Here is a 12,147-nt window from a genome sequence, read left to right on the forward strand (position 1 = left end):
ACACCATACATCCCACCAACTAATGCATCTAAATTTATTAGTTCTTTTTTAGTATTTGCCTGGTATATCTTTTCCTGACTTTTAAGGTTTCTTATGTATTTTAGGGATTCCTGCATATAGCAAGAATTCTTATTTCCAATTTCCAATCTGTCTTTTAATAGGTGAATATAATTCATTCAGATTTATAATAATTTCTGATCTATGTGTGTATACCTGTGTATATCCTTTTATTTGACATTCTCTATTTACTAGGCTTTTTCTTATTGAATTGGCTGCATTTTCCTTATTTTCTCTGTTTCCTCCTCTACTGATTTCAAGGTTAAACATTCCACTTCCTCTTTTCTTTTTTGAAGGGGGGGGATCTTTACCTTTATAGTTTTAATGCACAAAGTTACCCAAATATAAGACTAATCAATATCTCTATATGCTACTGAACACATGAGGAATGTAGAGTGTTTTAACTCTGAACCACCCCCTCCCAATATCATCCATGACTGTTGTATCACAGTTTGGTTCTACTTGGTTTTGATACCACCCCCCCATTTAGGTGCATATTTGGTTCATTTATCCCCACAGCAAATTTAATTCTACTATTCTGGCTTTGAGTTTCCTTTTCATTTCTAGGACTTGGTGAATTTTTTCCCATTTGTGCTTTCAATTTCAGCTATGTACTTTTAAGGAAGATTTGTGTTCTATCTTATTCAGCATTTCTATGTGTTTGGGGCCAGATAAGAAGTTTCCCATTTCTGCTTAGCCCACCATATTAACTAGGAGTTTCTTTTTATTAATCTTCACTGCTTTTCAATCCTTGAAAGTTATCTTGCATGTAGCAGATCATCAAAGTTATTCATTCAATAGTTATTTGTTGAACACCTACTGAGAACTGATGTTAAACCGTGGAGTTAAGAAAACTTGCTCCAGTATGTCTGGAAAATGTTTACTCTGTGACTGAAAAGGTGAGGAGAGGGTATGTCTTTCACAGGGGGTTCTTGTAATCCTCTCTTTTAGTTAAACATTCCTGGGGACAAAAGCTCTCCTAAAAAGAGGTAAACTGACAATCTAAGAATTCCCACTCTGTTAGAAATGACGGCAGAGTTTTGATTCTCTGAAGTAACAGGCCTCAGGGAAAGTGTGTGTAACTGAGATTCACCAAGAAATTGAAAAGTCATTTCAGCCAAGAAATCCCACCTCACTTTTTATCCACCCTTGCCCCTCCTTCCTCTCTAATGCACCAAGCCTTTCCACAGGGTTCTCTCTATCTGGGAGAACTCCAGGGAACAGAGCAATGGTTAGAAGTGGCAGTGGTGAGAAGCTCAGGGCTCTGGATGGCCCACGTGAAGCCCAATGAGCAGCACAGTCTTTGAAAAGGCTCATCCTCTATGGCTTTGGTGCAGCCACTGTCCTCCTCAGGGATCTGTACGTGATCTGGTACAAAGTCAGCGCAGGCATTGTTTTACTTTCATTGTATTTTTCTCATTGTTCACAGTCAGTGTTTGTTTGTCTCTCTCTCCTAGAGGCCTTCGCCCACTGAGTAAGAACATGCAGGAAATCAATGTGTCTTGAGTAGTATACTAAGCCTCTGGGAGGTGCAGGAAAGCAATAGAAAAACAAGGAACGTCAGTCTCCCAAGTTTTCCACACCTTCCTCCAGAAACACCTGACCTTAGACTCCTGGCTCTGGCTCTCTGGTTCTCTGGAGCATCCTGTCAGGCCCCAGGTGGTAAACATCACCCGGTTCTAGAGTCCTGATCCATCTGAGCAGGTTTTTGGAAACAGCCTCTGAGAGCTTGTTTTCCATCAACCCTCTGACACTTCTGTCTCCTTCCCAGAGATCCAGTGATTGGGGCCTCCTGGGTCCTGAGCTACAGACACTTCCCCACTTTACAAAGATTTTCTTTTATAAAACACAGGTTTGTAACTGAAATGGTTCTTTCCCATACCCAAGCTTGTGTAAAAACTCATCTAATTTTCCTTCTGGTCTTTGGTTCAAAAATCAAAGCCTTTATTTTTAAGTGTCCTTGGTTCAGGTGGCCTAAAGAGCTTTAGGTTTACCAAGTGAATTATTCCCTTGTGCCACCTTTTTTAAAACAAGATTATGCATTTAAGAATATGAAATGAAGTGTCATTGTAGCTCTCCTTCCACACTTCAGTTTTTTCATATTGTGATTGATGATGATGATATGATAACAATGGGATAATATTAGCTAAATATTGACTATATGTATACCCATCACTTTCAAGATGCTTCACATGTATTGTCTTCATTCAACTTCACAACAACCCTATGAAATCATTACTATCAACCTCATCTCTGTACAGATGTGGAAAATTAGGCTTAGAGAGGTGTTATCTTACATGTCATACAGCTACTAGATAGTAAAGCTGCAATTTGAAACCCATAACCTGGTTTTGTAGCCACCATATTGTGCTACCTTCTGAATATCCAACAAATGTTTCTTTAGGCCAGACTCAATACAAGAATCACCATAATAAGTAAAACAACTTCATTGCTGGCAAGGAGTTTACACAGAAACAGATCATTGAGTCTTAGGAGAAGTTAACCACACAAAAGTTGTCAAAGTATTGCTGCGGGAGAGGCTAAATGAGCAAAGGAAAGGATCATAAATGAATAGAGGTGTGTGTCAGCAAGATAGAGGCCTAGGGAACCCCACTGCTCATTCCTTCCACAAAATCAATAAAAACAATAAATAAATAGCTACAAACCAATGAAGATAGCTCTGGGGAAGCTCTGGACTAAAATGAAGAAGCAGCAGAAATCCTGTGGAGCTCAAAACCTGAGGATGGTCACATAGCAAAGCATAGGAAATATTTTACCTGTGTCACCCAATCCACCAGTCCAGAGCAGCTCAGCGCCAAGAAGAATCCTTGGAGAGATTTCACCCCTTGGGGAAAAGGAGAGCAGGAGAACTCCAGAAAGACTTACCCACCATAGATGTTTGCAGCCTTTGTTACCGAGGACCCCCACATTTGTCACCAGTGTTGAACCTAGTTGACAGAACTGCCTAAAGTTCCTACTGCTGCGTCTTCTCCTCAGGGATGAAGCTGTTCCAGTGGTGAGACTTGCCCCCAGGGTCCCTAGTCTCTGCTGCGCTCCACAATCTAGTATCAGGATGCCACAGCATGAAGAGCTTCCGTTGCTCTGCACCCTGCCCATAGGTCCCAAGTCACAGCTTTGACCCATCATTACTGGGGCTGAGCTGTTCCTGCTCTGTGCCCTGCCCATGAGTCCTAAGTTGGGGCTTTGACCCACCATAACCAGGTCTGCACTACTTCTTCTCTATAGCCTGACCCCTGGGTCCCAACACACAGCTTTAATGAGCCATCACTGGGGTCATGCTGCTGTTGATCTGTGACTGCCCGGGGCTTTAAATCACAGCTTCGTCCCATCATCACTGGGCTGCTCTACAACTGGGGCCAGAATTGGGACTTTGACCAATTATCCCCAGGGTGTGCTACTGCTCTCTGGCTCTAGTTCCAAGCCAGTATTGCACCCAGTCATCCCAAGGCTCATGCCAATCTGCTTCTCCACCCACTATCCCTAAGTCTGACTCACTGCAGTGAGCCCGAGACGCAGTCTCCAGCTCCACAGAAGATCTGCACAAGCCCTCACCTCATATGCCGGTGCCACCACCACAGCAACTACACCTGCATCCCAAAACCCAAGCACAGTGGTAGTTTTACGTGCACCTGATCCCAGCCTTGGCTCTACTACTGCCCTGAGCACCAGTGAGCTAGATCTGGCACCAAGAGATTCCCTCAGCTAGAACTGCTTCCCCCAGGCAAAAATGGAGAATAGGAAAACCTCAGAAGCCTTTGTCTCCAAAGATCCCTATAGCTCTAGCTGCCACCACCACCCATGGGGCTGCTTCAGCCTTGCTATTGAAGAACTCTGCATTGTTCACCAACATTAACTTCAGTTGTTGAATCTTCAAATAGATTATGCTGTTTTGCCCTCCCAAGAACTAGAGATACTACACCCCACCCAGCCAAACTTGCAGCCACCTTCAGGTGAAAGTCTTTCCCCAGGGATGCCAGTCTGAAAAGGTGAGGAGGTAACTGCCTCCTCAAATGTACGGACATCAATGCAAAGCTGTTAGAAACACAAAACACAAGAAAACATTACATCACCAAAGGAATACTTAGATTTTCAGTACCTGACCCCAAAGAAATGGAAATCTGCACATTACCTGAAAAACAATTAAAAATAATTATTTTAAGAAAGCTCAGTGAGATTCAAGAGAACACAGATAGATGACTCAATGAACCCAGGAAAACAATACACCAACAGAACAAGAAATTCAACAAAAAGTATAAATCATAAAAAAGAACCAAACAGAAATTATGGTGCTGAAGCATATAATAAATCAAATTTAAAAATGCAGTACATAGCTGCTACATCATGTTCAATTGGGCAGAAAAAAAAATTGCGAACTGGAAGACAGATCTCTTGATATTATCTGGTCAGAGGATAAAAAAGAAATAAGAGTTTAAAAAAAGTGAAGAAAGCCTACATGAATTATGGGATACTGTCAATTGAAACACTATTCAGATTCTGGAAGTCTCAGAAAACAAAAATTTATTTAAAGAAATAATGGCTGAAAACTTCCCAAATCAGGGCAGAGATATGGCAAACGTGAAGCTTAAAGACCCCCAAACATATTCAATCCAAAGAGATTTTCATGGAGAGACATTATAATCTATCTATCTCTCAAAAGTCAAAGTCAAACAGAAAATTTTGAAAGCAACAAGAGAAAAAAAGACTCATCACTTTCAAGGGAACCCTAATAAGGCTATAGGTAGATTCCTCAGCAGAAACCCTGCAGCCTGAGAAAGAATGAGATAATATAGTCAAAGTGTCAAAGGGAAAAACTACCATCCAAGAACACTTTACCCAGCAAGGTTGTCCTTCAAGCAAAGAGATAAAGACTTTCTCAGACAAACAAAAGCTAGAGGAATTTATCACTATTTTACCTGCCTTATAAGAAACACTAAAGTGAGTTCTTTAAGCTGAAATGTAAGGACACTAGTTAGTAACATGAAAACATATGAAAATATAAAGTTCCCTGGTAAAGGTAAATATATGGTCAAATTCAAAATATTCTAATACTACCATGGTGGTGGGTAAATCACTTAGAACTCTAGCATATAGTTTAAAGACAAATGTGTTAAATAAATATAGCTACAATAGTTTGTTAATGGATGCAAATATAAAAAGATGTAAATTGTGACAGCACCAACATAAAATGTCAAGGGGGCAAGTAAATGTGTGGAAGTTTTTTATGCAGTTGAAGTTGTTATCAGCTTAAAATTGACTGTTATAACTATAAGCTGTATTTTGAAAGCCTCATAGTAATCACAGCAAAAATCTATAATAGGTTCACAGATGATAAAGAGAAAAGAATTAAAACAAACCATAACCAAAAAATTATCAATTTGAAAAGAAAGACAGCAAGAGAGGAAGAAAGGAACAAGAAACTACAAAGCAATCAGAAAACAATTAACAAAATGATGATAGTAAGTTCTCACCTGTCAATAATTACTCTAAATGGAAATGGCTTGAATTCTTCAACTAAAAGACAAAAAATGGCTGAATATGTTAAGAAAACAAAATCTCAAACTCTTCCAAAACATTAAAGAAGAAGGAACAATTTCAAACTCATTTTATGAGGCTAACATTACCCTGATACCAAGCCAGACAAGGATGCTAAAAGAAAATAAAATTGCAGGCCAATATCTCCGATAAACATAGATGCAAAATTCTCAACAATATACTAGCAGCTGAATTCAATGGCACATTAAAAGGATCATACACCATGATCAAGTGGAATTTATGCCTGAGAAATAGGGATGGTTCAAAATTTGCAAATCAAACAACCACCCTTCAACACTGAGGCAAGACCCTCCACCAGCAAAGAGATTATGACTTGCTGAAATTTCTTATGATGTTTAGCATTTTTTTAGCAATAAAATATTTTTTTTAAATTAAGGTATTCTTCAAAGACCACAGGTGCAGTTCAGTCAATCAGAAAGACATCTGATGGCAGAAGGAATCTCTGTCCTGTTTAAAAAATAATTAAATCATGGATGGACCTAGAGACTCATACAGATTGAAGTAAGTCAGAAAGAGAAAAATGAATATCATATATTAATACATGTATGTGGAATCTGGAAAAACTGGTATAGATGATCTTATTTACAAAGTAGAAATAGAGACACAAAAGGAGAGAACAAACATATGGATACCAAGAGGGAAAGGGTGGGGGGATGATTTGGGAGATTGGGATTGACATATGTACACTATTGATACTATGTATAAAATAGATAACTAATGAGAACCTACTGTATAGCACAGGGAACTCTACTCAGTGCACTGTGGTGACCTAAATGAGAAGGGAATCCAAAAAATAGGGGATATATGTATACATATAGCTGATTCACTTTGCTGTACAGTATAAACTAAGACAATATTGTAAAGCAACTATACTCTAATTTAAAAAAAAGAGGTGCCAATTAATTATCTTTTATTGCCAATAAAACCAAGATCCCTTAGAAATAATAAAAAGAATCACTTGCCACTAAAAAAACAAAAAAATTACAAATCAATAAATGTGATATAACACATCAACAGAATGAAGGATAAAAATCACATGACCATATTAATAGATACAGAAAAAAAGCATTTGACAAAATTCAACATCCTTTCATGATTAAAAAAAAAACTCACAACAAATTAAGTATAGAAGGAATATATAATCTCAACATAATAAAACCCAAATATGAAAAGTCCACAACTAACATCATACTCAATGGTGAAAAGTTAAAAGATTTTTCTCTAAAATCAAGAACAAGACAAAGAAGCACATTCTTGCTACTTCTATTCAACAAAGTCCGGAAGTCCTAGCCACAGCAGTTAGGCAAGAAAAAGAAATAAAACATCATCTAAATCAAAAAGAAAAAAGTAAAATTGTTTGCAGGTGATGTGATCTTATATATAGAAAACCTTAAAGGTGCCACCAAAAACATGTCAGAACTAATAAATGAATTCAGTAAAGTTGCAGGGTACAAAATCAACATACAAAAATCAGTTGCATTTCTACACATTAGCGATGAAGTATCTGAAAGAGAAAGTAAGAAAACCATCTCATTTACGATAGTATCAAAAATAAAATACATAGGAATAAATTAATCAGTGAGGTGAAAGAGCTGTACACTGAAACTATAAGACATTGATGAAAGGAATTGAAGAAAATACAAACAAATGGAAAGATAGCCTGTGTTCTTAGATTGGAAGAATTAATATAGTGAAAATGTTAATACCATCCAAAGCAATCTGCAGATTCAGTGCAATCCCTAACAGGATCCCAATGGTAATATACACAGAAATAGAAAAATCTATCCTGAATTTTGTATGGAATCACAAAAGACCCAAATAGGCAAAGCAATCTTGAGAAAGAAAAACAAAGCGGAAGGACATCACAATTCCTGATTTCAAACTGTTATAAACCTATATTAATCAAAACAGTATGGTCCTGGCATAAAAACAGACACATAGACCAATGGAACAGAATAGGCATCTCAGAAATAAAACCACACATGTGTGGTCAACTAACTTTTGACAAGAGTGCCAAGAGCCCACCATGGGGAAAGAATAGTCTGTTCAATCAATGGTGTTAGGAGGCATTGAGTTGACATGAAGCTGCTCACCCACAACCTGCTGAGTTTGCCTGTGCAGGGAATTGGGGCCTGTGGCTTCGCCCTGTGCCTCCAGACCACTGAAGTCCGCATTAACCCTGTGGAGTCCAACCCCGACTTTGTGGCGGGAATGATACCTAAAGTGGAGTGGGCAGTGCTTCTGGAGGCTTCAGACACCTTGCATCTCTTCAAGGTGCCCAAAAAGCCAATTCAAGGACATGAACATAAGGAGAATTTTCTGAGAAATATGCACCATGTGCTGCTAGAGGTGGATGTGTTGGAGGGCATCCTGCAATGCCCAGAGTCTGGATTTCTATTCTCCATCAGACGTGGGATCCCCAAAATGTTGCTGAGTGATGAGGTAGCCTAGACTTAAAACAGTGCTAAGCACAAGTCTCTCATTCTGTGACCTTGTGTATCTTTGTTTACATATATCCTGTTTGTTAGTTCTGTTCTCTGTATCCCCAACCCTTGGCCCAGTGACACATGAAACACAAAGTGTTCTTGAGCTCGATATCATATACATATTTTTCTCATTAAAGGTTCAAAACCAAAAAAAAAAATTAAATAAAAATAAATGGTGTTAGGAAAACTCTATACTCACATGCAAAAGAGTGAAACTATACCCCCCTATCTTACACCACTCACAAAAATTAACTCAAAATGGATTAAAGACTTAAAGGTAAGACCTGAAACCATAAAACTCCTAGAAGAAAATGTATAGATATAGACATAAAATTCACCCATATAAAAGGAAATCCGATCATTTGTGATAACATGGATGAACCTGGAGTGCATTATGCTGTGTGAAATAAGCCAGACAGAAAAAGAAGAATACTGTGTGGTATCACTTATACTTGAAATCTGAAAAAAAAATTCTGATTTTTTCACTGTGTGAAGTGATGGATGTGCTAATTATCTTGCTCTTGGTAATTATTCTATAATTCATGCATATGTTAAATCATCACACTGTACACTATAAATATATACAATTATATTAGTCAATTATTCCTCAATAAAGTTAAAAAAATAAACCAGTAGGGAGCATTCTAGGAACAAGAAGTAATTAAGGGTTGTGTGGCTGGAGATTTGGCTAAGGGGTAGATAGGAGCAACACTGTGAAGGGCCTCACATGCCATGTTGGTCCTCTGGGAGTCTTTGCTTATAATCAAGGTATAAGAGTCATCCTGGTTTGCATTTTATAGAAGAAAAGAGCTATAGATTATTCAGGAGTGAGTGCAACAAAATTCTGATATGCTTCTGCTTTTCCTGAAATAGTTCTAATTTCTGTGAAAGAGAAATTCAAAGTCTCATCCTGAGACTGAGTAACACCCTTCTGGAGGCTGGAAGACTAGTGATGGTTCCTTGTCTTTCATGGCATATCAAATGATGCTAAGAGCAGAGTTCTTGACTACAACCAAAATAGGACTTTTCATTCAACAAACTTTAAAAAAAAAATGTGTTTACAATGTGTCATGCTGTATGACAGTTGCTCAGGATACTTAGTCAAATAAAAATGACCATTCAAACAATTTAAATACTGGTAGAGGATGCAAATATATAAAAGAACAAGTAGACTATAGTGTAACATGTTCAATGATTAGAAGTAAGCATAAATAGTATAGGAGCACAGAGGAGGGATATGGTAAATTTCTGGGGCAGAGGCTTGAAAATGGGTTCAAGTTCTGACTCTGTCACAAATTATTAGCTCTATGATTTTAGATAAGAAATGTAATTTCTTGGGGCTTCATTGCCCCTATCATAACAATGAGAACATTAGATGATATCTGAGTAAGCTCTCAGTTTTAAAATTAAGGGATTAAAAATGCAATCATAGGGCTTCCCTGGTGGCACAGTGGTTGAGAGTCCGCCTGCCAATGCAGGGGGCACGGGTTCGTGCCCCAGTCCGGGAAGATCCCACATGCGGCAGAGCGGCTGGGCCCGTGAGCCATGGCCGCCGAGCCTGCGCGTCCGGAGCCTGTGCTCCGCAACGGAAGAGGCCACAACAGTGAGAAGCCCGCGTACTGCAAAAAAAAAAAAAAAAAAAAAAAAAAAATCATAAAAATTGCAATCATTTTATGATTCCAATAACTTAAACGTACTTGATTTATAAAATTCAGCACATAGAAATATAAGCTAAGCATCAATTTCTTCTCAACCCCCACTACCTCTAAAAGTCAACTTCCTTTTGTGTATTTGGAGGAAATACTCTCAAAAGATATTTTGTAAGTTGATGGTTTTGGTCTCAAAATTTAAGTTGCAGTGTCCTAGTCTAGCCCATAGAAATATAACATAATGCTTTTAAGCATAAGCTTGGGAGACCAACTATGCTTGTAACCATGGGAAAATGACTTAACCTTTTGTGCTTCAATTTTTTTATCTGTGAAATGGGATAAGAGTTGGTTATACTTTTTTAATGTTGTTAAGAGGAATAAATTAGTTAATACATGCAAGGGTTTAGAATAATACCTGGCACATGATAAACATTCAATAAATATGAATTATATCACCTATAATGAAGCTCAGTGGTTTTATATATATTTTTTAGTTGTGGGCTACTTTCTACCAAAAAGTTTTATGCAATTAAAGTTGTATATTGTAAACCCTAAGGCAACCACTAAAAACGCTTTAAAAGTGGTAGAAATAATGTCAACTTAGGAAACAAAATTGAATCATAATAATGCTCAATTAACCCAAGAGAAGGCAGATAAAGAAAAAAGAAATAAAGAACAGATGGAAGAAATAGAAAACAACTGGCAAGATGGTAGATTTTAATCCAACCATATCAATAATTGCATTAAATATGAATGTCTGAATGCACCAGTTAAAAATGACTGTTAGATTAGATCAAAAGGCAAGCACCAACTATATGTTTTCCTCAAGAAACTAACTTTAAATATAAATATAAGTGTAGTATAACTATACATATAAGTTAAAAGTAAAAGAGAAGATATATCATGCAAACACTAACCAAAAAGAAAGTCTGAAATAGCTATTTTAATATCAAACAAAATAGATGTCAGGGCTAAAGAGAGATATTACTTGATAATAAATGAATCAATTTTCCCAAGAAAAAATAACAATCCTAAACATTTATGCCCATAACATCAGAGTTTCAAAATACATGAAGCAAAAACAAATAGAATGAAAGGAAATATAGATAGATCCAAAATTGCTGAAGATTTTATCACTACTCTTTCAATAACTGATAGATAAAACATGTAGAGAGAAAACTAGTAAGAATACAGGAGCCTTGAACATTATCGACCAAATAGACTTAATTGGCATTTATGAAACACTCCATTCAACAACAGCAAAATACACTTTCTTTTTCAAGTACACATGAAACATTCACCAAGATAGACCATATGACTCACAAAATACACCTCAATAAATTGAAATGAATAGAAAGTCATACAAAGATGTTCTCAAACCATAAAAGAATTAAACCAGATATAAATAACAGAAAGCTATTTAGAAAATCTCCAAATATTTGGTAAATAAACAACACAATCCTAAATAACCCATGGGTGGAAAAGAAAATCTCAAAGAAATTTTAAAAATATTTTGAGGTAAAAGAAAGTGAACATACAACAGCACAAAATGTGTGGGATGTAACTAAAAAAATGATTATATGGAAATGTATAGCATAAAATGGCTATAACATAAAATAGTTAAAATGTAACATATAGCATAAAATGGTTAAACAAAAAGAAGAACGATCTCAAATCAACAATCTAAGCTTTTACCTTAAGAAACTAAAAAAAAGGGGCAAACTAAACCCAAATCAAGAGTAAATTAAGTAATAAAAATAATACCAGAAAGCAATGAAATTGAAAAGAAAAAATATATGATCCTCAATAGATGCAGAAAAATCATTTGACAAAATTCAATCTCTATTTATGCTAAAAAAAAAAAAAACTATCAGCAAACTAGAAATAAATGAGAACTTTCCTAACCTGACAAAGTATACATGGAATATCCAGCAGCTACAGCTATATTACACTAAATGATGAAAGACTGAATTGTTTTACCCTATTATAAAACACAAAGTAAGGCTGTTCTCTCTCTCAACATCATACTGAAAGTCCTAACTAGTGCAATAAAGCCAGGAAAAGATATAAAAGGCTTGCACATCAAGAAAGGAAGAAATAAAACTGTATTTAAGGGACTTCCCTAGGGGTCCAGTGGTTAAGACTCAGTGCTCCCACTGCTGGGAAGTAGAAGCTTCCCTGGCTGGGGAACTAAGATCCCACATGCCTCATGGTGTGGCCAAAAAAAACCCAAAAAAACAAAAGCTGTATTTAAAAAATGGCATGACTGTCTATGTAGAAAATCCCCAAAGAAGTCTACAGAAATCCTTCTCGAACTAATGAAAGGGGTTAGCAAAGTCACAAGATAGAAAATGGACAACTGGAATTCAAAATTTTAAAAA

General features: G+C 36.8%; 1 protein-coding gene across 1 annotated transcript; it reads left to right on the forward strand.

Moving 5' to 3' along the window:
- The first annotated feature begins 7,710 nt into the window (after positions 1-7,710).
- On the forward strand, positions 7,711-8,082 carry LOC132515394 (multifunctional methyltransferase subunit TRM112-like protein). The gene has a single exon (XM_060141833.1). It carries the CDS (start codon positions 7,711-7,713, stop codon positions 8,080-8,082), a length of 372 nt encoding a protein of 123 aa, XP_059997816.1.
- Positions 8,083-12,147: the final 4,065 nt, after the last annotated feature.

The sequence above is a fragment of the Lagenorhynchus albirostris genome, chromosome 2 (assembly GCF_949774975.1).
Source record: "Lagenorhynchus albirostris chromosome 2, mLagAlb1.1, whole genome shotgun sequence".
Taxonomy (NCBI): Eukaryota; Metazoa; Chordata; class Mammalia; order Artiodactyla; family Delphinidae; genus Lagenorhynchus; species Lagenorhynchus albirostris.